The sequence below is a fragment of the Gorilla gorilla genome, chromosome 5, assembly GCF_029281585.2.
Source record: "Gorilla gorilla gorilla isolate KB3781 chromosome 5, NHGRI_mGorGor1-v2.1_pri, whole genome shotgun sequence".
NCBI classification, from domain to species: Eukaryota; Metazoa; Chordata; class Mammalia; order Primates; family Hominidae; genus Gorilla; species Gorilla gorilla.
In genome coordinates, this window is record NC_073229.2 from 129551782 (window position 1) to 129579372 (window position 27591).

The 27591-nt window shown below is 43.2% G+C and overlaps 1 protein-coding gene and 1 non-coding gene across 2 annotated transcripts in view; one reads left to right on the forward strand and one right to left on the reverse strand.

The window, feature by feature from the left end:
• PREP (prolyl endopeptidase) overlaps window positions 1-19238 on the reverse strand; it is a 125219-nt gene extending 105981 nt beyond the window's left edge. Inside the window, exons 1-2 of the mRNA XM_004044464.5 lie at window positions 18833-19238; window positions 13857-13931 (exon numbers count right to left, since the gene is read on the reverse strand). Of these exons, the coding sequence (XP_004044512.1) occupies window positions 13857-13931; window positions 18833-18877 (120 nt within the window). The 5' untranslated portion in view covers window positions 18878-19238. The remainder of the gene's footprint in view (window positions 1-13856; window positions 13932-18832) is intronic.
• Window positions 19072-27591, forward strand: part of LOC109027373 (uncharacterized) — an 80587-nt gene continuing 72067 nt past the window's right edge. The window contains exon 1 of the transcript XR_010134330.1: window positions 19072-20085. This is a non-coding gene — a transcript (uncharacterized protein). The remainder of the gene's footprint in view (window positions 20086-27591) is intronic.

Here is a 27591-nt window from a genome sequence, read left to right on the forward strand (position 1 = left end):
TAATTCTGTATCAATGAGGAAATCCAAACTGTAACAAGATTACTTAGAAAATACGAATAAGAAAAACAAGACTATCACACATTAAGTTTCATGGGATGTGGCAATCACTGTTGGAGTTGACATCTATTTCTTTCTGGTGCCATATGAAGTCCCACTGATAGTTGGGGAAAGGGTGTGACCGCTGCTGGCCAATCAGAATGTCCCTCCCCCAGACCAGGGCTGGGCAGGACCTCAAGCAGGTGAGGCTGCGGCTCATCTCAGGGCTTGCTGGCATGACTCACACATCAGGGAGCCAGCCTCTTCCAGTCCTGCACTACTGAATTCAGGAGTGTACAGGAAGCAGGCTTGGGAGACTGAGTGCTCATGCTTGGTTATGCCAGGTACTGAAGGGCAGTGATCACACTGTGACTGATGAGGAACATCTGGGTGGAACAGTGACAGTTATACCTTCAGAAAGTTTGAGGTTTACCCTCTTTCTCCATCAGATCGTATCATCTGCAGTTGAGCATTCTCAGTGAGGATTCTGGGTACTGCTCGCTTGTACCTCCATCTGTCATAGATAACGTGACAGACACCTCTGTCTGTATTCTAACTATGCCAACTCCCTTCCACGTTCTTTATATAAGTAAACCCTGTTCATTTTCATAAGCAAAGTCTTTCCATCAATTCTAACCCACAGGCAATAGTCAACAAAATAGTAATAGTAGTAAACCCAGGCAAAACAATCAGAATCCTTTTTTAGGGACAAAGATGAGTATCTGAAGGGAGAAGTTATCTCAACTTAAGACACTTGGGGCTACAAGGACTGTGAGAAACCCAAAGAGACAAGACCCATCTTTCTCTACCACATAGGAGTGGCTGCTGGAAAAATAAAATTATCAGAGAAAAGCAGATGACCTAAGAGAAAAAGACAGGTTCCCAAAAATACCACAGGCACTCCTGGATCAGACTGTGCCTAAAGGCACTTATACCCTGAACCCCAATAACGTGAGCCACTCAGCTCCTCTTTTTATGTGAGCTGGTCTGAGTTGGGATTCAGGTACCAGTAAGAAAGTGTCCTGACTAACACAGCTTTCCTTGGAAGCCTCTGGTTTTCTGAACGAGATGAGACTGGATGACCATGAGCAGGCTGGAAAGAGGAGAGCTGACCAGAAGCTTGCTCCAGGGCTGGCTGGGGATGACTGAGCAAGTTCTCTACAATAAAGGTGTTTTATGAGAAAGAATAAACTTCAAGCATTAAAATAAAAAATTTTAAAATAACAAGAGAAAATAAGAAATCAATGAACCAGAAACTTTTAAGCATGAAACTTACTTCCTAGATCTGCTTAAAAAAAAAAAAAAAAAAAGAAAAGAAAAAAAGCACATTTAGCCAAAGCTCTGGCTAAACTAATCAAGCAAAGATGATGCTACAGATACTCAAATTTAGAAATTATAAACAAATATAACCACGGATTGGGAGAATAAAGTCATTTAAAAAGCATATTACACATAACTTCATGCTAGTAATTTTTAAATCTCAATGAAATGAATAATTTACTAAGAAACACAAAGGACTAAAATTGATCCAAAAAGAAAGCAGAACTGAACAGAGCAATGACTGTGAAACAAAATGGGGGGAAAAAACCCAGGAATTAATTGCAATAAAAGAACTTGTCCCAGATAACTCTAAGGATGAAGTTTTTCAAATTATCAAAAACCATAATTTCCATACTATTTAAATGGCTCAATAATGAGTGCAATGGTGAGCATTTATTAAGCACTTACTATGTGCCTGCTACTTTGCTAAATGGCTCAAAAACACTATCATTTAATGTTAACAATTATATGAGGTGGTTTTCTCCAAATTACAAGTCAGAAAAATGAGGCTAAAAAACACGACCAATTGTCAGACTGGGTGTGGTGGCTCACATCTGTAATCCCAGCACTTCGGGAGGCCAAGGCAGGCAGATCACGAGGTCAGGAGATCGAGACCAGCCTGGCCAACATGGTGAAACCCCACCTCTACTAAAAATACAAAAATTAGCTGGGCGTGGTGGCGCATGCCTATAATCCCAGCTACTCGGGAGGCTGAGGCAGAATTGCCTGAACCAGGGAGTCAGAGATTGCAGTGAGCCGAGCGAGATAGCACCATTGCACTCCAGCCTGGTGACAGAGCAAGACTCCATCTCAAAGAAAGAAAGAAAAAAACCAACATGACCAATGTCTAATAAAATTGTGGAGCTAAGATTCAATCCTGCCTTTCTACGTCTAAAGTTGCTCATTTAACAACTATACGCACTGCCTTCCTATGAACAGGCAGAGGTTCCAACATTGCTAAGGGTTCTCATTAGTTGCTAGAGGGAGCAGAGTAAAAAGAAAAGTCTGGAAGAAAAGAGACAAGTCAGGAAGTTACTGAACATCTAGCTCAGTGGCAATGTATGAGGGACCCAGGGAGGTGTTGGCACGGACAAGAGCACAAGTAGAAAGTTATGAGAGTTTATGGAGGAACAACTGGAGCTCCAGAGAGTCATGTATATGATTAAATGAAGAGCTGATTCAAATGGTCAGAGGATCTGGAAGAGTCCCAGAAATTTTGTCACATGCCTTGATTTCCCCCAATGAGAAAAATTGGAACCATTAACACTAATTTACAAAGATGCTATAAACAACAGTGAGGCATCTATTAGAACTTAGCTGCTTATGAATAGGCCCTAAAAAAAATGAAAGGTATTATAATTGTTCTTTAATCAAGTAATCTAAGTATTCCCTAGGGCAGTTTTCCCAAACTTTCTGGGTCTGAAGAATTACCTGAGGGTGAGGAATAGGGGTCTTGGAAAACAGATTTATACTGAAATCCAATGCTCCAGACTGAAGCTTCAGCATTTGTATTTTTAACAAGTGACCCAGCGATTTTTATGGCTAAGCACTTTCTCCCCTGAACATGGCAGAATGGGATGGTGAATTAGGCACCTAAACATGGTGAGGGAAAAAAAGAAGCTAAGGCTGGGTGTGGTGTTTCGTGCCTGTAATCCCAACACTTTGGGAGGCCAAGGTGGGCGGATCACTTGAGGTCAAGAGTTTGAGACCAGCTTGGCCAACATGGTGAAACCCCGTCTCTACTAAAAATACAAAAATTAGCCAGGTGTGGAGGCGGATGCCTGTAGTCCCACCTACTCATGCTACTCAGGAGGCTGAGACAGAGAATTGCTTGAACTTGCTGGGTGGAGGTTGCAGTGGAGATCTGCCACTGCACTCCGGCCTGGGTGACAGAGCAAGCCTCCATCTCAAAAAACAAAACAAAATAAAAAAGAAGTTGAGAGAAATCAGTTATCGTAGTTCTTTAGATGTTCACTTTTTAACTGCTGTTTTCCCAAAAATACCGTATCTGATGCCAGCATTTTTCACTGAAAAACTGCAGATGACTGAAACCAAAGCTGAGTAACTGCTTACAGAGAAAACAGTAACATTAAATGTATACAAGTACTTGAAACAATTCATCAATGATTTACAGTGTGCTTTTCTAAAATGGAGCTTTCCCTGATAGTGAACCAATGGGGCTGGAGTCTTAGCCTCTACAACAGCAGTGTCCAGTCTTTTGGCTTCCCTGGGCCACACTGGAAGAAGAATTGTCACAGGCCACACATAAAATACACTAATACTAATGATAGCTGATGAGCTAAAAAAAAAAAAAAGAAAGAAAGAGAAAGAGAAAGTCGCAAAAAAAAAATCTCATAATGTTTTCAGAGTCTACGAATTTGTGTTGGGCCACATTCAAAGCCATCCTGGGCCACATGTGGCCGGTGGGCCGCAGGCTAGACAAGCTTGTGCTACAAGATGTGGCTTTGCCTCCTTTCTGCTCCAATCTCTAGCAGCTCAGAGATCAAGTGGCATGCCCATCTTCAATCTCTGGTCCTCCCAAGCTACAAGGCAAATTCCATGCTGGTATGGGCATCTGTCTTACTTATGACACCGCATCCCCCTTATTTAACCCAATACTCAGCACAGTGGGCACCTAGATAAACTAAGGAGACAGGAGGAAAGGTGAAGAAGTAGGAGGAAATGAAGCACATATGGAGAAAAAAGAGAGAATGAAACCTGCAGGCATGTGGCATTGGGGTAGCCAGCATCCATGCTCCCTCCGTAGCGCCCTCCCTTCTAAGTGGAGCAGGTAGCTGTGCTGCCACTACAGAAGCCAAAGAGGGTCCCTGGGGCTTCTACCAAGTCTCTTCTCTTACTGCTGCAATACAGCCAAGGGGCGAGCACACACCCACAGCTTGGCCAATCAAGACTCCTTCTGTTGGGATTCCATCACTTGAAAAAGAGACGGCAGGCTGAATGACTGGAGATCACTGAAGCCATAGCAATGCTGGGTGAAAAGTGACATTCCTGCCTGCTCAGAGCCTGGCCCTTGGTCCATTCCAAGCTGCCTTCATATCCTTGCCATAAATGCCCCATTTGCCTAACTTGCCCAGAATCAGTTTTTGCCGCTTGCATCAAAAACCGTATTACAGAAAGCAAGAGAAAGGAGATTGGGGGGTGGGGGTGGGGAGAAAAGGGAATGTAGTGATCAGGAGTAGCCCAGTACCAGCAACTTCCTCATACTTTTGACAATTATCCCATCCGGAGATCAGAAGGAAGGTGTTCCCTAAATACATATTTCACTTGTGAATTTCTGAGAAGTATGTTTACAAACTGTAATAAAGCTAAACATTCCCACAGAAGGTAGTAAGACTTTTAAGACCTTAGAAGTCTTAGAGACTGAGATAATATGTGGTAAAATAGTTACTAAACACATTTCCCACGTCTACTACAGCAGGGATACATACAGCAGTAATTCTCAATCCAGGCCCATATATGGGACATGAATGAATGGGTAGAAGGTGTCTCACAGGCCAGCTCTGCCAGTGGGGTTCACAAGGTATCAATTTAAAAAGACGCTACTTTAAGGCTACTGCTCTTAAGTAATCTTTGGCCTAGTTTCATCACTACACTTGGGAACAATAAAACCACACTTACAAGTCACAGTTCCAATGAAAAAACAATGTTCAGAATGTATCTTTTCATGGAAAATCGGCTTAGTTTTGTGGATAAAAATAAAAAAAGATAAGAGTCTTTAAAGTCAAACATTCTGACTAAGCAATTAGGAGACTAGAGTCAGAAAGTATATACCCTGATACATGGAAGGTGCAATGCCCAAGCAGCACCATCTTCGTTTGACTGGAGCTTTGCTGTATATGGATTTTTACATACATTTTCTCACTTGGGTGTTGTTATAACCGGGAGCTAAATTAATGAATATTACTTTAACTCTTTATAGATGAAGAAAATGAATACTAGATCAGGTAGCTTGCTATGGTCATAGAACAAGAAAACAGAAGACCAAAGACTGCAATTTGTATCTTCTGACTTCTGGTACCATCCAGCAAATACTTCATTCCTCCACACTGCCTTGCAACAGAAGCAACATCAGAAATGCCTTCCAACTCACAGAATGAAGGAATTATCCACACAGATATCCCCAGTTTGTTATAAAGTTTTCAAAGAACACTGTACACCAAAACCAGCCTTTTATACCTGTAATTTCTGGGGATCAACAGCTCCATCAGTAAGCTTTAACTGCTGGCTTTTGGCTTAGAGACATTTAACTAACCCCTCACGTACTGCAATTTCCTGGGAGCAAGCTTCCACCCCAATGGCTCTGAAAACGTAGTGGCCAGATGGGGAAAGGCAATCAGACAGATCAGTCCCCGCTTGCCTAGCTCAGCACCAGTTCTTCCAGAGGCTGCCTCTGGATCCGGGCTAGGGAAAGCACATGATCCAGGCAGACCTAGGCTAGACCGACACCGAAATTGACACCAGAAAGAACAGAAACTCCTCATGCTACACACTTTTAAGGTTAACCCCAGAGACCAAAAACAAAAGCAAGCAAGCAAAGAAACAAACAAACAAAAAGACTTCAGGACAGACAACGAAGGGCACCTGGGAAAGCAGACGTTTTCCTACACAAACTTTGTTCTCCGCTGATCTCTGTGACACTAAAATACCTACATAGAAATCCTAGGATTTAAATATCCTAGAGATGATCAGAAGTCCTTTAAGGTTTAAATCTTTCCTGCCAAGGAAAGAAACAGTACTGAGACAGGCGGAGAAGGTGGTGACATTTCCAGGATTCTTATCCTGCAATCCTGAAGGATTTCTGTTCTAATTGCCATAGCCCCTTAATCAGCAGGTGTAACGGGGTCACTTCCAGCTAGTCAGTGAGAGAATGGAAAGTGGGAACTCACATGTCCCAGAAAAGAAATCTACATTTATATTCCTTTCATCCTCTCTGCAACAAATTGTTATTTTATCTTATTTTTCAGAAGGAACGAATATAAATAAAAATACTTTTTTCCAATCCTGTTAGAGTTCTCTTCTCAAGGTCTGTGAAGGAAATGGAGTTGTTGTTACTCTCATTTTGCCCAGGGCGGCACTCAGGGAGAATAAGAAGTTATTAGATAAATGCCACTGATATTCTACATTTAGCTAACTCATGTGCCCAAGCTCCAGGACAGTTCTGTGAAAGCCAGACCTGACAATCAGTTACAGTTAAGGCAGCTACCCCTTGAAAGGTGTAAATTTTTCTTTTCTTTATGTATTTCTTCTTCAGCAACTCAGTAACAACTTCTAGAACATTCAGCTAAAAGGGTGAAGACACAATAAGATGGAGTAAGATGGGGAGACTGAGATTACAAGAATATTGCTTCTACTTGGAACCCTGGGTTGCAAAACCAAGCCAGAAAAGTAAAGAGAAGAAAGTATCACTATCAGGAAGGGGAGCAAATTATGCAATATAGACTACCTGGTACCACATGGGTAAAGAGGCCAGGAAGAATAAATGCTAATTTAGCATTCCCCCAGCGATCAGAGAGATGCTGCCTCCATGATGAAAGCAATGTAAAAAAGCAGGGCTGAAGGAAGAGCATTCTCCTTGCCTGCATATCCCAACTATACAATTCTCCCTGGACATGAGGTCCATCTCCCTAGTGAGGAATATATGCTGATTTATCTAAGTCTCTGGTTTTACACACACACACACACACACACACACACTTTTTTTTTTTTAAATTAAGAGACAAAGGCCGGGTGCAGTGGCTCACACCTGTAATCTCAGAACTTTGGGAGGCTGAGGCGGGTGGATCACTTGAGGTCAGGAGTTCAAGACCAGCCTGACAAATATGGCAAAACCCCGTCTCTACTAAAAATACAAAAAATTAGCTGGGCGTCGTGGTGGGCGCCTGTAATTCCACCTACTCAGGAGGCTGAGGCACGAGAATCGCTTGAACCCAGGAAGCAGTGGTTGCAGTGAGCTGAGATCGTGCCACTGCAATCCAGCCTAGGTGATGGAATGAGACTCTGTCTCAAAAATAAACAAATAAATAAAATAAAGAGACGGGGTTTCATTATGTCATCTCAGCTAGTCTCAAACTCCTGGGCTCAAGTAATCCTCCCATCTTGGCCTCCCAAAGTGCTGAGATTATAGGTGTGAGCCACTGTGCCTAGCCTGATTTCTGGAAGTCTCTGGATTTGGCCACTGGGCCACCACTGATCTTGAAGAAAATAGTTTATGCTAATGGGAGATGTTACTGGGAGTAGTATAAAGAAAAGGGTAGTTTCAACTATGTCAACAGGCATGCAGAAAGTGGCTTGTGGATAGGCAGGGAAAGAGAGGGAGAGAGCCCATGATAAAGTAAGATCTGAACAGGGCACACGCCCTAAGGGACCAGGAGACCGACTGAGAGGAAGAAGGTGGTTCAGAAGAGCTAAGGCAAAGTGTGGGGTTTGGGGTTTGCTTGTTTGTTTGCCAGGGGAAACAAGTACACGTACCAGAGGGAAATTTAGAAAGGTAAAGTTTAGGAAGTCAACCACATGTTATTTACAGACTGGAGGCTCAAGTTACCAAACAACAGGGTACGGCAAGACTGCACCAAACTTCCTTCTCCAAGTTACAAAGGACAAGCTGGAAATGTGTGCGGAATGGGAAACATGGGCTGATTATTGGGACCTACTTATCTAGTCTTCAAATCTTTTTTTTTTTTTTTTTTTGAGACGGAGTCTGGCTCTGTCACCCAGGCTGGAGTGCAGTGGCACCATCTCGGCTCACTGCAAGCTCTGCCTCCTGGGTTCACGCCATTCTCCTGCCTCAGCCTTCCAAGTAGCTGGGACCACAGGTGCCTGCCACCATGCTGGGCTAATTTTATGTATTTTTAGTAGAGATGGGGTTTCACTGTATTAGCCAGGATGGTCTTGATCTCCTGACCTCGTGATCCGCCCACCTTGGCCTCCCAAAGTGCTGGGATTACAGGCGTGAGCCCCCACGCCTGGTCTCAAATCATTTTTAGGGACTGCAAACCTCCTTCTCTGGCCCTTCATGCTAACGCTACCATGGTTACTCTGATATCCCATTTATACCAGTGAAATTACACTGTGGTAAGTGCACTTAAACAGCATATTATACTTAGTAGGAATCTGAAAGATTTCTAACTCAAAGCTTTTCCTTTACCTTACTTTTGGCGTTTAGTTTGTATTTCCATATAGTTCTCGCAGACCAGTTTTTACAAATGTAGTTTTTGTTTGTTTTTTTGAGACAGAGTCTCGTTCTGTCACCTAGGCTGGAGTACAGTGACATGATCTTGGCTCACTGCAACCTCTGCCTCCTGGGTTCAAGCGATTCTCCTGCCTCAGCCACCCAGGTAGCTGGAATTACAGGCACGTGCCGCCATGCACGGCTAAGTTTTGTATTTTTAGTAGAGATAGGGTTTTGTCATGTTGGCTAGGCTGGTCTCGAACTCCTGACCTCAGGTGATCCACCCTCCTCGGCCTCCCAAAGTGCTAGGATTACAGGTGTGAACCACCGCAGCCGGCCCCATGCTGACCTGTTCAGATAGCATACTTCAGGTGTCAGAGGGGGCAACGTAGGCCTTTCCTGTGCATCTTCCATGCATACCTCTCACGCATCTCTAAGCAGTCTTGTTAATGATGCCAGTGAGTCTATCATCTTGGATCTGATGAGTTAAATTTTGGTCCCAGACTGAAAAGGTATGGTGGGTTTTTCACAAGAGCAGAAAAGCAGCATGAACATTTTCTATTCACATTATTAGCATATACACAAAGGTGTATTAGCCATACCTTGCTGTAAAGAGGAGAATCTTTACAGAGCCTCTAAAACAAATAAAAAGCTGATTATTACATTTCCAATAAAAACCATTCAAGAAGTGAGAAACATCTGTAGCTCCTTTACAAGATCTGAAATGCTATCAGTAGGTCTTGGATTTAATCTAGTACTTAATTTAGGTTGGCTAATTCTGACAGTGCCCGGCATTTAAGGCTATATCCTTTATAAAACAAAACCAGAGCAGACTTGTAACAGAAAATTCTCAAAAACAGGGGCGGGGCAGGGGGTAGAGGGAGAGTTGAATCTGGATGAATCTTTTCTAGCTGTCAAGTCCCATATTGCTATTTTATAGCAAATGCTTCAGACTGTACAAGATAACACACAATTCAGTTGATTCTCTGAAGCAAATCTAACGCTGATATGAAATATGTTAACAGAGATATTTTGTAAAGAAACAGAGGAGCAGCGCTGTCCAGTAGATACATTATGCAAGCTACATATACAATTTAAAAATTTCTAGTAGCCACATTAAGGAAAAAAAAATTAATTTCAATAATATATTTTATTTAATCCACTACACACAAATCATTTCAACCCTGTTTTTGAGAATTTTCCATTACAAGTCTTCTCTGATTTTGTTTTATAAAGGATATAGCCTTAAATGCTAGGAAGTGGCAGGATTGGCCAACCTGTATTAAATACTAGATTAAATCGAAACTCTATTTCAGATCTTATAAGAGAGCTACAGATGTTTCTAATGTCCTGACTGGTTTTATGTAATCCATATAAAATATTAAGGTATTTTACATTTTTTTTTTCAAACTAAGTGTTTGAAATCCAGCATGTATTTTATGCTTACAACATGTAATCAATTCAGACTAGCCACATTTCAGGACCTCAGGAGCTACAAGTGGCTAGTGGTTATTATATTGGATAACAAGATATTGACCAACTTTTCTTGTAAATATAGTTGTAAGGAACATAAAAACAGATTAAAAACGAAATTTTATCACAGGAATTCAAGGACATTTTAATATTATTAGTGAAGCTATATAATTACCCTGATTGGTATTAAAAAGAAATCAAAATCCAAAACTAAAAGTAGGAATAACAATGCTTAAACAAGATGACAAATATCATTCAAAATAACAATTTAAACACTAGGCTAGAAAGTTCTTTCTCACTACTATTCTTACATGTTTTGCAGAGCTTTGACCAATTCAATAAGACCTGAACCGAAATTTGGTAGAGGAGAAAATAATAATTGATTGTAGATTATATGATTATGTATCTAGAAAACCTAAGGGAAATAGCTGAAAACTTATTCAAATCAGTGAGTTCAAAAAAATTACTAGGTACAAAATATATAAAATAACCAAAGTTTGATAGAAGAGAAAATAGAATTATCACTAAATTTGATTATATGTTATATGATTATGTATCTAAAAATCTAAGGGAAATAACTGAAAATTTGGTGAGTTCAGTAAGGGAACTAGGTACAAAATAAATATAAAATCGGTAGTAGTAGCTAGTTTAGCCAGGCATGGTGTTGTGCGCCTGCAGTCCCAGCTACTTGGGAGGCTAAGACAGGAAGATGGCTGGAGCCCAGAAGATGGCTGCACTCCAGCCTGGGCAACAGCAAGACCCTGTCTCTAACAAAAGAGTCAGTAACACTTGTATATGCCATCAATAATGAAAAAGGAACCCATTTGATAGCAACGACAAAAAGCAAATACCTGAGAATGGAGAAGAGATTTCAAGGCTACTGCAACAAGTAATCATGTCATTGTCAGAAATGTGGAGATCTAGAAAAGTGCTTGTTTGGGACATTATTTGTAATAGTGAAAAGTTGAAAACAATCATTTCCAACAGAAGTCATTAGGCATAATATAGTGCATCTGCCTGATGAAATAGTATCACTATTAAAATTCTGGGCTGTAAAGATTGCTTTCTAACATGAAAAACTGCCATGGTAGAATATGAAGTCAGAGAAGGATGTAAGATCACAGTACTCTGAATTATTACAATTTAAAATACATATATATTTTTAAAAAGAACAGGTCAGCATGGGAGTGGGGGCTGGCCCAGGGTTCACACCTCAGGGCCTACAAAGGCACATGGCAAGCACAGACATGAATACATTCCTTTAGCTTGCATCTGCAAAGTATTACACCCAGTCTTTTTACTTTTACTTATTTTTTAATGTGTAATTGATAACCACCTCGTCTACCTGGGTTACCCTTGACTACACACTTACTAGCTGAGTAGCCATGGACAACATACTTAATCACTCAGCACCTCAATTTCTTCATCTGTAAAATGGGGGAAATAAAAAGATATATTTCAGAATTTGAGAATTAAATGAAACAGGGTATGCAGAACTCCCGGTAAAGTGCCTGGCACATGGTAAGCATCCAAGAAATGTATACCACAAAAATAGTGTATACTCCAATGTCTTAGTTTCTATCAAGTGCTGACTATAAGATCATTAATTAGCAGTTTCATCCACTAATTGGAAGCTTGATATCCACTAATAAGTGGCTTGTCATCCACGAACCTGTCATTATCAACTAAGGAACAGCAAAGTATACATTCACTAACAGATAAAACCTGGGTCATTTTGACAGTGCTAAATCACTCAATCACCATCAAAGGCTGTAGAAATCCAGGTTATAGCCGATACTTCAGGTGAAGAAATCATCAGGTCCTTAGGGACAGTTTTCCAAGAGATGCACAGGAACTTCATCCTTTCCCTGGTGCTTTCTAGCCAGTACAGGTTATGCAGGTGCATGTGACTCTCCACTCCCAGACCCAATCCCTCTGTCTCAGTCAGCCCAGTGCTGAACAATCAAGGTAATCTATGGCAGGGATGAAGTGGGGAGGTAACCCCACACCTGTTCTCTGTCCCCTCAGACTTACCTGCAGAGCTACAGCCTTCACCATTCCTAAAGATACTCAGGTGTTTCTCACTTTGGAATTTCTGCCCATCCACTACTATAACCCAGTGCTTCTGGAAAGAAAAATTAAACCCCAAATATCAACCATTCTCATCCATGAGATCTTTGTCTTTCTTGAAGGGAGTTAGAGAAAGAATGTAGGATTGCAGATAAAAGTAAAAACCATTAGGAAATCTCAAAATAGCAGTGTGCTTACTTTAGGGACAAAGGATAAAAAGAAGTCGTAAGAGCTTTGCAGTGGGCAAAGGAGAGACACTACTCACAAAGAACAGGTGAGGATAGCAGAAAGCAGGTGAGCCAGTGCTTGAGACTAAAGGAGGAAGAAAGAGATGATCATGTGGTTTACTCCCCTGCCTCTACTTTCTCTCTTTTCTCCATATACCATCATGCTCTGGCTAAGCTCTTCACTCCATCCCTTTCCTTGTCCCAGTGGGGAGATGGGCAATTCTACATCAGGAAGGGATGCTTTCCTGGCAAATCTGAATTCAGGTCTCCAGAGAACACTGGTATATACGGTGGCAAGGGACTGCAAGAAACAGGCGGAGTTAAGACACAGGCGTTTGAAGACTGGCCTGAAAAACTACCTAGAGTGCCATTTAACATTTTTTTTTTTAATGGGAAACATACCCTACAACTCTAAAGAAGCTCGAATAAATTTTGGGATGCTGAACATATCAGAAACTGCAAATATGTACTAAGTATTATGTACTATGGTTATAAATAGAAGAATCAAAGAACTTAAGATGAACTTGAGAAACACTATTCCCCCAACCAAGCAAACTTAATTAACTACATAAAGTATACATAAATGGGCTGGGCGCGATGGTGCACACTTGTAATCCCAACACTTTGGGAGGCCGAGGTGGGAGGATCACTTGAGGCCAGGAGTTCGAGACCAGCCTGGCCAACATGGTGAAACCCCCGTCTCTACTAAAAATACAAAAACTAGCCGGGTGTGGTGGCACATGCCTGTAATCCCAGCTACTCGGGAGGCTGAGGTACAAGAATTGCTTGAACCCAGGAGGTGGAGGTTGCAGTGAGCCAAGATCGCACCAGTGCCCTACAGCCTGGGTGACAGAGTAAGACACTGTCTCCAAAAAAAAAAAAAAAAAAAAAGTATACATAAGTGACAAGTCCTAGGCACTCCAAAAAGGGAAAAATGTCTGTGGGACATAGGACTTAGGGCCACCTTCATTACCGAATGGACTTCAGCAGGATCCTTGAAATACTGTTTCTCCAAAAGAATATGAAAGCTTTATGTTTTTAGGGCAGAAAATGCTCCCCCCTGCCCCTTCACTACTTAGCTTTTGTTTCACTGTTGTTGTGTTGACATCAATAAGCAATTTAAGGACAGTGTGCAGTTTTCAAGACCTAATATTCATTTCATATACAAGATTTCCTTTTCTTTGGAAAAAAATATTCAGGCAATTTTTTCCTTTAACATCATTTCTATCTAGGTTTTCATTTTTTCTTTTGGCAAAAATCAGTTTTCTTTCTGATATTTTCATTTAAAATAGCTCATCAGTGTCACTATGAACCACAAACATTATCTGAAACACTTACGTGATTTTCTCTGGGACTAAGCCATGCTTTTGTCTTTTTCCCATAAATTATTTGACAAAAAGTAGTGGTAACAACAGGTATATTCACCATCCCATGGCAGAAAACACAGGAGAACACCAGAAAGGAAAAGCTATAGTTACTGACATTTAGAGTTTGGTGCTAGCTACTAAGGCTGCCTTATCTTTAATTAGAAACCAAATTACCTTAGTCTGTTCACTGTCGGGGTCTTCAAGCCAGGCGTAAGGGTCACAAATTTTATGACCATGATAATCCTGTACCTGTAAAAAACAAAATGAGGTATTAGATAATTACTCTCTAACCCCAATTAAAACTGGTATTTTTTTAATGTAATGGAGAAATAGGAAAGGGATGGACAAAAATACTAATTGGCTCACTGGCAACGTGTCTGCCCAAATTACCACATGAACCAAAGTTGGCAGGTTCTCAAAGGTGTCAAGCCACCCTTCATGAAAAGAATGTTTCAGCTAGAGAGGAAAGAAAGATGAAAGGTCAGAACAGGAAACCGCTCTGTCCCTACAACACAAAACAAAGACCTGCCACTGTGCTAAAGAAACTTGAAAACGTGCTGTCAGCAGCCAAGCACAGAATGACACAATACAGTGGACAATACAGTGGGCACACAAGAAGGGCACGTCAGGGAGGGGGCTAACACACACGTGCTCATTCTCCTGTTCCGCTGAGCTTCCCAATGATTAGAAAATCTCCCTGCAATATAGCCCAGGTTTGCTTTTATGTCTAAACTGCCAAAAAGCAAGTTACTAATATGTAGTATAATGATTCTAATTGACATAAGTTCAAAAAGCTGACTTAAATGCAATGGCGAAACATTTTAAAACTAATGCCTTTCTTCCTTTTTATTTATTGTTATGAAATGCTTTTTTCCACTGTTGACAAAAAGAAGGTGCAAAAGCATCACCCATTCAGGTTACCATGATATTGGAAGAAATAAAACTGCTTGGTGTAAGTAGAACCTGGCTGAAGGAAGCTTTCTGGAGCTTCTAAGGCCTGGCCTTAGAAGCCACTTGAAGGCGTTTGAAGAAGCAAGTAGAAACAGTTTTCACCACTCCTCAAGTGATTATGCCAAAAGAAATTATCCAGCAGTAAAAATCATTACAAAATCTCTCCACCTGATACCATCAAGATTAACCCCATTAGGACAGAGTGCAGTGGCTCACAGCCATAATCCCAGCACTTTGGGAGACTGAGGCAGGCGGATCACTTGAGGTCAGGAGTTCAAGACCAGCCTGGCCAACATGGTGAAATCCTGTCTCTACTCAAAATTTAAAAATTAGCCGGGTATGGTGGCAGGTGCTGTAATCCCAGCTACTCGGGAGGCTGAGGCAGGGGAGTCTCCTGAGCCCAGGAGGCAGAGGTTGCAGTGAGCTGAGACCATGCCATTGCACTCCAGCCCGGGCAACAGAGCAAGACTTCATCTCAGAAAAAAAAAAAGATTAACCCCATTAATGAAACCACACTGACAATGTCTTGCCAATCAAGTCTCTGAACCACTCCAACATTCTAGTTAAGGCTTCTTGTATAAAGCTGTTGGGAAGACTACCTCTACCTCAGATGAATTTTTAATCTGTCTCCTTGCTTTGTTCTATAATGCCAGAAGGTAAGGGCTATTTCCTAAAGAAAACCTAGTGCTGCTCTAGTTCCAGTGTGGCTCTGGCTGGGTGAGAACAATCTCCCTGGCCCTTACAACACCGGGCTCTCCACATCTGTCCTTGTCTGATGCCAGGTGAAAGAACTCCTGGGGAAATGCACAACTGGATAAATGGGCAGGTAAGCCAGAACACTCTGTATATATTTTCATTAAACAACTGACTGAGCAGGGGACATAAAAACAAGAGCAAGGAACATAAAACCCGACTAAAGCCTCTCCTGATGGGTCTTCATAAAGTTACCAATTTTCAATTCCGACCTCTCTAAATTTTAGCAGATTGTCACCACTGAACAACAGCTTTTCATCTTTTCTTCTCATCTGCAAGTCTTTTACATTTTACACACCTTGAAGTGGTTATAAAATAGGCTTAAAATAACAATCTTCTTTTCCTAGCATTAAGAAATCAGAAAATTTTGAATTGTAAAGCATCTTTCAATCATACACTTCTAGGAGCAACAGCAGGGATAAGGTTGGGTAACATGCCCAGAACCATATCAAGTTCAGAACCAGACCTGGGACTAAAGCAGTCAGCCCACCCTTTTCCCCAAACACTCATCAGAGGGGCCAGAATAGACACTTAAAAAATGTTCCTGGATTATGTTACTAAATTCAGGCATATCTAGAATTTTACACCAAGCAGTGCTATCTGCCCAGACCGGGCACCATCATCTACAACAGATGGAAGTTATTGATCAGATATTTTTAACTAGGACAAGAAACATTCTCTCCAGGACAATTCCAGAGTTAATCCCAGGAGCCACAACTCTCCACCTCCAATTTTTTCTAAGACCATACCCTACAAATGAGGTGGATGTGTCTTATAGCCACTTCCCTTGAATCAAATTCTTCCACCTGATTTAAGTTTGCTAATCATTCTTGATCTCCCCAAGAGGCTTTAAAAATAGAGCCCTGATAAGGTACTGTACTACTTAATCCTGTTCGATATTTTACTTGTACTGTTCAACAACTCACCCACTGCCTTCAGGATAAAGTGCAGACTCGTACACACAGCAGGCAGGACCCATCAAACCTGCCCTGCTCATCTTTCCAGCCCCATGCAAATTTATCCATCTGTTGATGGTCTGGTCAGAATCGCCTTCTTGCCACCCTACAAACAAATGCAATTCCACAACAATCCAGGCCTGCATAGCTATGGCTTTACTTTAGTCACAGGATCAGGAATGTCCTTTGTCCCTTACCCAACTGGTCAACTTCCAGACTCAATTCACATAATGCCTCCTCCTCCTGATGGAAATTAGTCCCATCCTCTTCTGTGTTCTCCTCTCACCCTAAATCCTCTTCTATCAGAGTGTGAGTCCCCTGTGATAGGCCTGAATTTCCTGATAGCAACTCTCTTAAGCAATGGTCGATGGTATTGCACAAGAAGTATCATGGCTTCCAAATTTCTGCCCAAAAAGGCAGAACTCCACCAAAATGGTCTCAACGCTCCAAAGCTTTCAGCAGGAGAGTACTGAGCATGTGGCTGAAGGTGCTCAAGTGAAAGAGACAGAGAGCTACCGCAATCCCCAGCTGATGCTGGGGAGAAACAAACCCATCCTAGAAATCAAAGGCTACCATTTAACCAAATACCTAAGTCAAGCCTAGGGCTTAGTAACCAAAACCTTAATGCAAAAAAAAAAGATACTCCACCGTAAGCTATCAAGGAGCCACAGAACAGGATCCAGACTGGGCCAGAGCTACATTCCCTTGGCCACGAGGCTTAGAGTTAGCATGAGTTGCTTAATGAGAAGGAACTGAAGTGTATTAAAATCCACAGTATACCCTTCCGAGTTGTTTATAATCTTTTAGATGTCTTCATAAAATCCCCACTTAAACCTTTCATGAAATATCAAACATAAATAAATAAACTGTAGGATTTAGGCACCCAGAGTGGTGAAAAACTAACAAGTAACTCTAAAAACAAACTTAAAACTGCACTTATCAAACCACAGAATGGGTAATTCTTTATATTCTGATCCTCAAGAACCAGAACCAAGATAGTCACCTGGCTTCCCATTACTAGTCTGGAACACTGCAGAGCTAGACTGTCACATGAATGAATGAATGAATGACAACATTCCTACTGCAGAAGCAAGTAAGCCCTATGGTCAGTCCAAATTATTTCTCATATGAGAAAAAAGGCCCATAACAGGTAAAAGAGCCGCTAAAAGTCACCTAACTAGTGAATGACAGAACCAGAACTAGTGCTCTGGTCTTTTCATTTAGTCCAGCCTCTTTCTCCATTCCAGCAGGATCACTTTACTCCCATATTCAAAGGAAACAACCCTTTAAACCACAGGAATAGAGCTTCTTGAGCTGTTAGGGTAAATTTAATAAGCAAGCAGCTGAGCAGACTGAGAAAACATGGTTACCAGATGGCCACTGGTCAAAGAAACCATGAATGAATGCATGAGTGTCACTTGGAAGTCTTAATTTAAAACAGTACGTCCTTTACTCCGAAGCGTCAGCACCCTTTACCCCAATGTAACACGTGCTTTAAGTAAACACTTTCTGGCATAAATTGGGAAAGTAAACAGAAAAACATTAAAACTGTATCACACAAATACATACTTATTCTGATTATATTTTAAGTAATCTGAGAAATGTAGCTATTAGTAAGAGAATCATGGCCACAACATGTGGATGCAATCCAGTTCCTAAGTCGTCAAATTCACGTTTACACAAAAAAGGTGTCTGCCCAGAATTCCGCCTACTGGATCTCAACAGTTACCTTGAGTTCATCGGCAGCTTAGGCAAATGGTGGTCAACTCCGCCACTAGACAAAACTTACTCATTCTGAAAAAGGTCAACCCCTCTCCCTTCTAAGACCTCCTCTCACCCTCTCTCAACTCCTTTTCTTGTTTAAGAAAACACGGATCAGCATGGCCACACTATGGGGTCACTGCTCCGCCTTTCCCATTTCTGTCCGGGTCTCTGGCATCCCCAGGGCCCAGTGCGCCTCATCCGACCTGGGACAGGGTAGGCGCTCAACACACCTTTTAAAATCGAACGAATATGCTTCAACTCTAAGGACTTTAAAGTGTAAGTTTTAAAAGTTTGTTTTCTTTTTTAAATGTGACATCACACACACACACACACACACACACACCCCAGCAGACACTTTCTCCTACCACCATATTTAAGCAAGAGGCTTCGCCAGTCAAAAAAGCAGTGACACCGTCTGTCTTCCCACTCCCTGAAGACATCCATTCTACCCGGGCGTCTGCCCTTGACCCCACTGATTCTAGGAAGCGGCCGGGCGGCGCTGCCCACAGGCTCCGCCGCCAGCACTAGCAGAGTGACCGCCCGCGGGACCCCAGCGCTGTAGAGGAGCCCCGCGCCCCCGGCCCAATTCTCCCAAACAAAGGCCGAGGGGGAGGGGAGGGACGCGGGGGTCGAGGGCCTACAGGAAGAGGAGCTGCGGGTGCCACGGGTCAGGCAGGCTGGGCACCTTTGCCCGGGAGCCCTGTGGGCGGGGGCAGGGATACTTACGGCGGTCTCGTCGCGGTACACGTCGGGGTACTGAAGGGACAGCATGGCCGGGGACAGGCAGGGGGCAGCGTGGAGGGGCGCGGGCTCCGGGAGCGGACCTGAGCGAGCCGGGCTGGCCGCGAGGCGCGGCTGGGGCGCAGGCAGCTGCGGGGCGGACGGCGGCAGCCGGCGGCCGGCTCACGGCCAGAGCTAGCACAAACGGACTGGCGGCGCGGCGGCGAGGACGTGCAGAAAGCAGGAAGCCGCTGTCTGCGAGGCCGGGAGCCCCTCCCCGGCGGGCGGGCCCAGCGGCGGCGGCGGCGGCAAGAGGGAGCGGGCGGCACCGAGCGTGCGCCAAGGCCGGCGCACAGCTCCCTCTGCAGGATCGCCGGCCGCGCCCGCGCCGCCTGGGCGCACGGAGGAGGACGCCGGCTACGCGCTCGCCCACGCCCGGCCGCCCGGCCGCCCGGCCGCCCGTCCTCTGCGCCGGGGACACGTCCTTCCACCGAGGCTGGGGCCCCGCGCCTTCCCCAGCGCCCTGCCTCGCTTTGGCCGCGCTCGCAGGACCGCCTGTAGGAGAGTGAAGCCCCGGGGTTTCCTTGCTGATGGAGTCCCCCACCTTCCCCAGCCTTCCTGTTCCCGGGCTGGTTACGGCGGCGAAGGGACACCTTGCTTCTCCCCAGCCTTGGAAGCAGAGGGCTGGAGGTGGCCTTATGTCCACTGCCTGCGACTCTGGACTTGAAGGGAAGAAGTAATCGATCATGATGACCGTGAAAGAAACACGTCTCCCTTCATCCCAGGACCCCTGGTGGACACTGGGTGGTTTAGCATCCGGACTACGGAGATGCTTTGGAGGTGTTGGCAGGACTACGGTTGAACTCTTATTTGATATTTACCGATTGAGAAAGGACCAAGATTAAGAGGCCTGGAACTCATCAGGGGTATTTTATTTATCCTGCCTTTTCCTCATTTCCCCTCCTGCTGTCATGCTTGTTTATTGAGCACCTACTGTTTATGGGAAAAAAAGATATTAGACAAGATGCTTGACCTCAAACCCATGAAAATTTAATAGTTACATGTCATCATCCTCGGGCTAGCAGCGGTATGTGTTCTGGTCTTGCTTCCTGGACCACCCAGAAGAGACTTTATAGCCCCAGCCATCAGGGGTATAGTGTGTGCCGAGAGTGTTTTCTATCCCTGGCTTCCAAAAAGTCCTGGAAGAAAGAATAGGTGTGACCAGAAAGTCCTTCACGTCCGGAATCTAAGTGGATATGGTAACTATTATAAACTTGTGTCCTCTGTCTCTTTTGTGATATGGTCCCAATTCCATGCCTCACCCTTAGTTCACCATTTCTGTTCATAGTGATGTGTCATAATCATTTTCTGCATCTGATCCCAGATACCCCCTCCTTGGGCAATCTGAGAATCCTCAATTCTGGGAGAACTCACGCTATTGATAACAAACTTTGTGCAAACACGGGGGCATAGCCCACTACAGCCCAGAAGTCCCAATTCCAGTCCCCACCTCCTGCCTTCCCTGGCTGTCACCTGACGCAGGGACTGGCAGGCATTGTCTCCTCCTTCTGCCACTGTGAGGGATTTTTTAAAGAGCAACCCAGGAGCACTTGACCCAGCAGACCCCCTAATGACAATGTTAATGCTTATTGAGTGTTTTTTTCAGTGTATCAGGAAACTATCTAGAACTAATGTCCCGATTTTATAGTTAAGGAAAACGGGCTGACTTTTGCCCAGGACTTCACAAAAAGTGAAAAAGTAGAGCCAGGATTCAAACCTAGGTCTCTCCAATACCAATGCTCATTCTTAACCACTCTGATGGCCTTCCTACTCATAAATAAGTAGAGATACTCTAGAGTCTACAGGGGCACCCATTTGCAGGGAAAACCTCAATTTAGCAGGACCTAAAGAAAATGTGGGAATTGTGGTACCCAAAGGACAAATCAAACCTAGGTATCATCCTCTCTTCCCTTTCAGTCAGCCGTTCTGGTGCCCAGTTCCTCTGGGACCTGAGAGCTAAAGGTTTGTAGTGGCACAGACAGTGCAAGAGGCTCCCAGCAGTAGGTTGTCTGCATCTGGAGTGAGATGGAGTGGGAGGGAAGATGGGAGAGCACCCTTTCCCCTCCTATTGGCCACGTTAGTTGCACTTCTGTTTGCCAATGTGTTGTCTCCTTTAATCCTTATAGCAAAGACCATTTTACAGATGAGGAAAAGGAATCTCAGCAGCTTTAAGGGAATGAGTTCAAAGTCATCACACAGCTAAGACAATACAAGATTCATATTCATAAGTTGACTGCAAAGTCAACTTTTTCCATAGACAATGCAGAGAAAGGAAGTATTTGAACTATCTCAGAATGGAAGTGCCACCTCCAGAATAAATACCAGAGCACTCTTTGACCTCTGACACTGTAGACTGTTTTCAGGGGAATTGTAGAATTTACACTGTGATAACTCATGCTCTAATTCAGAACCCTAGGCCCTTGGGAGAATGAGGGTGAGCAGAGACATAGAAGGACTTCCAGGGCAGCCTTCAGCCTCTCCTCTGACCTCAAACTTTGTGCCCCACTCAGTTAAGAAGAGTCACCCTCCGAAGAAGGCAGGCTAGTGATCATTTACTGCTGCTTGGCTGTCTCAACCCCACTTCAAGTTGCTTATCAAAGCAACCCCCACCCACATATGGTCTCCAAGAGAGGATTTCTGGTAAATGCACAAGGATGCCCACCCAAGGGGCGAAGTGGGGACTGAAATCCATCTCACTCTCCACTTGCCACACTGCAGACAGGTGCTGGCACATTCACTTGGAGGAAGGGGTGTCTTATTCTCAAGGGACTGCACCTTCCTGGGTAAAGGATATTTTTCTAATTTACACAAGGGTGCCGTCTTGTTAGCACCCCTTAGAGATGGATGCTTTGAGTGCTGCCTGGATAATCCACCTTTTAATTTGACTCTGGTTTCCAGGTAGCTAGCTAACGTACTGACTAATTGGTGGAGTGCAGTCATTTCAGACTATGTTTCCCCAAAGATTTATGTTGCTTTTTCCAGTGTGACTTTTAATGGAAATTCTTATGTATTCTTGTATATCTAATCTTTGCAAGGCATCATGAAGTGTGAAATAGCACCTAGGAAAAGAGTAAGATTCTCTTTCAGGCTCTGTCACTAACTGGTTTCCTAACTTTGAATGAGTCCATCATATCATCAATATTTTTATTTAGAAATTGAGACAGTTGGGTTAGGAGGTTTCAAAAGAATCTAAGATTCTTTAATTCTGAGTGGGAACAGGAGATACAGGAACCTCAAAACTAACTCTGAATTAAGAATAAGATTATCCTGAGGGAGAATTGTCCAAACGTTATGGACAGATGCAGGTAAGATTGGGCAGTAATTGTCTGTCTACTGAAAAGACTTTCTCCATAATTTTCTTCTGTTTTCAAACCATTCACAAGAGAAGATTTGGCTCTAGGGACTATTGTTGGGCCTGTAGTCCATACTAAATGCATGGATCTGACCTTTTCAGGAGCTATAACTGTTCCCTTCTAATACCCTTCTCTCAACATGGGCATATGGTTAAAAGGAGATGTGAAGTGTCTGGAATTACAGCTGTGAAATCTAGGTCTCCACCTCATTCTTCCCCTTCTCAGTTTAATGCTTGGCTGAATTAAGCACTAAAATGAGAGGATAGGGCTGAGTTCAATCCAGATTAAAAATGTGGGCAGAGAAAGTAAATCAAGAATGAATCTGAAGTATTTTTCTACTTCAGTTCATGGAACTTATTTAAAGCATTTCTAATGAAGTTCCTAAGATAGGAATGTTTTTAAATCAGGAGAGAGGAATATTTTTTCTTAGGCTGATTGTAGGAGAAAAATCAGGTGTGGCCCCCTGCATGAAAAATGTTTCATTTAAGTAGAAAAAGATGAAATGATCTATTCATCCACTGTTTTAAATGGAGAACTGAGAACTTAAAACTGTTCAATAAATACAACGTGTAATAGAAAATGTGTCAGTTCAAAATGATTGGGTATAAAGTTAGAGAGGTAGGAGATTAGGAAGGAAAAGAAAGGGGGAAAGTGAGATAGACATAGCAAGATGGACACACAGCATCACAGATTTGCTCACACCAAGAAAAGTAAAGATAAGTACAAAAAGATAGTATGGAGACATAAGCACATGAAAACATGCAGAAAATCAGGGTTGGACAACTGCAAAGAGAGTTTCATGGAGCCACATTTCATCTTGTGGCCTTTAGGATATTGTTACAAATTTTAAGTTCTATTGGAATTTGTAAAACTCTAGGATAATTAATGATATTACCGATATTACCTCTTGGTGCTTTTTTTTTTTTTTTTTTTTGAGATGGAGTCTTACTCTGTCACCCAGGCTGGAGTGCAGTGATGCAATCTCGGGTCACTGCAACCTCTGCCTCCCAGTTCAAGCGATTCTCCTGCCTCAGCCTCCCGAGTAGCTGGGATTACAGGTGCCACCAGTGTGCCCAGCTAATTTTTGTATTTTTAGTAGAGACAGGGTTTCACCACATTGGCCAGGCTGGTCTCGAACTCCTGACCTCAAGTCATCTACCCACCTCAGCTTCCCAAAGTGCTGGAATTATAGGTGTGAGCCACTGTACCCAGCCTCTCTTGGTGCTTTTCTAATTAATGTAAACTAAGCAGGATATCTGACCTACATGTTCCAGGTTCTTCACCCTGATCAGTATCTCCAGTTTTCTCTGGAGTTAACTGGGTAGCAACCAGATTGCTTTTCCATTTGCTGCTGCTTCTCTCATGCAGTACTCACTGCTATCTTGATTTAGAAAGAACTAAGCCTATATTAAAGTTTACTCTGCTGGTCTTCTTTGGCATTTATAGTTTAACCATTTATCTGTAAACCACAATGTAGCATTATAGCCTCTGCGAAGTAATATGTTCTGGGGAAGTTTTAGTTTTTATTCAGTCCATTACCCCCTGCACTGTGGAGAGTCAGTGTTCTGTAAAACTCAAAAAGTCCAGTGCCAAGCCGATTTAGGGATTTGCCCCAATCCTTAAGACAATGTAAAGTACCTAAGCCCTCTTTTGGGGTAGCTCAAATTCCACTGAAAGATAACTGACAGAATTCCCAACTCTCTTGTGGCCTTACCATTTTTCTCCTCTTTTGTGGGGGAAGGGAGAAAGAAAAACTGCTTTATTGTTTCTGTCAAAGTACTACATGGAAATTTTTAGTGTGGGCAGTAAGGTGGACTAGACAGGTCCTGCTAAAAGAAAGAATTGCTATTACGTTGCTCTTACTCTTACTCCTTACACTCTTACTCCTTCCAAACAGATCAGCCATTTAAAAATATGTGCCCAAAACAGAAGACTGAGAAGCAATAGGGTCCCTGTGATTTAAAACAAAACAAAACAAAAAAACTCCAAAGGACATTATTTACATGATATTCCATATAAGTGGTACTCTCTGGAGTTGTGAATGTAGTTTCCCTGTACTCAGGAAAGGTTGCCCTGAAAATAAATGACTGCATCTGAGTTGTCAATCATAAGTGGCCATCTTTGAAAGAAAGCATCCTAACGTAGGCTCAGAGATTTTCTACTGATTAAATCAACCATGATTTAAATCACTATCAAAGATCATGCAAGGACACCGTATTGGCTTTTTGTCTATTAGCATCCAGCAACATTTTCACATCACTTTGCTATCCTCTGTACTGCAAAGGGCTGCAAGCCTAAAAACATTTCCTGAACTCCATTGTCAGCTCATTTCTGGCTAGGTTCTACCAATGAGAGAACATAAAGATGAGAATGGGAAGGAAGAGAGGAAGCTTTTCTCTTTTAGCTTAGGTTCCGGCAATGGCAGGACCCTTCAAATCACTGAAGTCTCCTGCAATAGGAGCATAGTTGGATCGGCAGTGGGGAACCTGGGGCCTCAGAGGCATCAGCAGCTAATTCGGCAATTTCAAATGGCCTGTGGACTTCCAGGACCTTGCAGAGCTAGTTGAGCTTCTTATGCAGTAGCAGCAGTAACCAGAATAATAACAGTGGTGCTCACACTGCATCAGCAGTATTGTATTCATGAGGTCTGCGTGTATATTAGGCTGTTCTTGCATTGCTATAAAGGAATACCTGAGACTGGGTAATTTATAAAGAAAAGAAGTTTCATTGGCTCATGGTTCTGCAAGCTGTACAGGAAGCATGGTGCCATCATCTACATTGCTTCTGGGGAGGCCTCAGGGAACTTTTACTCATGGTGCAAAGTGAAGCTAGTGCAGGCACATCATGTGGCAAGAGCAGGAGCAAGAAAGAGAGAGGAGAAATGCCACGCACTTTTAAACAACCAAATCTCCTCAGAACTCACTATCATGAGGACAGCACCAAGAAGAGGGTGCTAAATCATTCACAAGAAACCCGCTGCCATGAGCCAGTCACTTCCCAACAGGCCCCAGCTCTAATACTGGGGATTACATCTAACATGAGAATTACAGGGGACATCCAAACTATATCATTGTACCCCTAGCCCCCCAAATCTCGTGTCCTTCTCACATTGCAAAATAGAATCAAATCCTCCCAATAGTCCCCCAAAGTCTTTTAGTCTCACTTCTGTGATCCAGACTGGAGTGCAGTGCTGTGATCATGGCTCACTGCAGCCTGGACTTCCTGGGTTCAGGTGATTCTCCCACCTCAGCCTCCCAAGTAGCTGAAACTACAGGTACATACCACCATGCCCTGGTAATTTTTTGTCTCTTTAGTAGGGATGAAGTTTTGCCATGTTGCCTAGGCTGGTCTCAAACTCCTGGGCTCAAGCAATCCACCCACCTCAGCTTCCCAAAGTGCTAAGATTATAGGCATGAGCCACTAGGCCTGGCCTCCAGGCTTTCTTATACATCCTCTGAAATCTAGGCAGAGGCTGCCAATCCTCCTTCACTCTTGCAACTCTGCATTCACAGGCTTAATACCGTGTGGAAGCCACCAAGGCTTACAGTTTATACCATCTGAAGCAGTGGCCTGAGCTGTATCTGGGGCTCTTTGAGCCAAAGCTGCAACTGAAGTGGCCTAGATGCAGGAAGCAGTGTCCTGAGGCTGAGCAGGGCAGCGGGGCCCTGGGCCTGGCCCACAAAACCATTCTTTCCTCCTAGGCCTGTGGGCCTGTGATGGGAGGTGCTGCCTTGGAGAGCTCTGAAATGCTTTCAAGACCTTTTTCCCATTGTCTCGGCTATCAGCATCTAGATCCCTTTTAGTCATGCAAATCTCTCTAGCAAGTGGTTGCTCTGCAGCTGCTTGCATTCTTCCCCTGAAAAAGCTTTTCCTTTCTTTTTCACATGGCTAGGCTACAGATTTTCTAAACTTTTATGCTCTGCTTTCCCTTTAAATATGACTTCCAACTTTGTCATTTCTTTGTTCCTGCATCTGAGTGTAGGTTGTTAGAAATAGCCAGAACACCCCTTGAACACTCTGCTGTATAGACATTTCTTCCACCAGATACCCTAAGTTATCACTCTTAAGTTTAAACTTCCATAGATCCCTAGGGCATGAACACAATACAGCCAAGCTCTTTGCTAAAGTGTAACATGGGTGACTTTTGCTCCAGTTCCTCATTTCCATATGAGACCTCAGCAGCTTGGACTTCACTGTCCATATCACTATCAGCATTTGGTCACAACAATTTAACCAGTCTCTAAGAAGTACTAAACTTTCCATCATCTTCCTGTCTTCTTCTGAGTCCTCCAAATTCTTGCAGTCTTTACCTGTTACCCAGTTCCAAAGCCACTTCCACAATTTTAGGTGTCCTCATAGCAATGCCCCACTCTTTGGTATCAATTTTTACTATTAGGTCATTCTTGCCTTGCTGTAAAGGAATACCTGAGACTGGGTAATTTATAAAGAAAAGAGATTTCATTGGCTTATGGTTCTGCAAGCTGTACAAGAAGCATGGTGCCTGCATCTGCTCACATTCTACGGAGGCTTCAGGAGCTTTTACCCATGGTGGAAGGTGAAGTGGGACCGGGCACATCACATGATGAGAGCAGGAGCAAGAAACAAGGGGAGGTGTCACACACTTTTAAACAGCTGAATCTCCCGAGAACTCACTTGCTATCATGAGAACAGCACCAACGGATGCTGCTAAACCGTTCATGAGAAGTCCACCCCCAAGAGCCAATCACCTCCCAGCAGGCCCCACCTCCAAGACTGGGAATTATATCTCAACATGAGAATTGGAGGGGACATCCAAAGTATATCAGCATGATACCACCTAACCTTTTCCCCTCCAACCTCAGGCATAAGAGTGGCTTCTTACAGTTACTAATCTCTAGGTACCAATACCTTTCTTCTTCTTCTTCTTTTTTTTTTTTTTTTTAAATCATCCAGGCCTTCCCACTTGCATAACAAATTTCTTTTTTAATGTTTTGTTTTTGTTTTCTCTTTTATTTATTTGGATAAGGATCCAAACAGATTTCTTATATTAAATTCCCTATATTTGAAATATCTTCCTCTTTTTTATTCTACCCAGGTTTCTTTTTTTTGAAGATGGAGTCACTCTGTCGCTCAGGCTGGAATGCAATGGCGCAATCTTGGCTCACTGCAACCTCTGCCTCCTGAGTAGCTGGGACTACAGGTGCATGCCATCACACCTGGCTAATTTTTTGTATTTTTAGTAGAGATGGGGTTTCACCATGTTAGCCAGGATGGTCTCAATCTCCTGACCTCATGATCTACCCACCTCAGCCTCCCTATTCTACCTAGAGTTTTTAACGTGAATATGAGAAAGAAAAAAGAAGAAGAAGCATA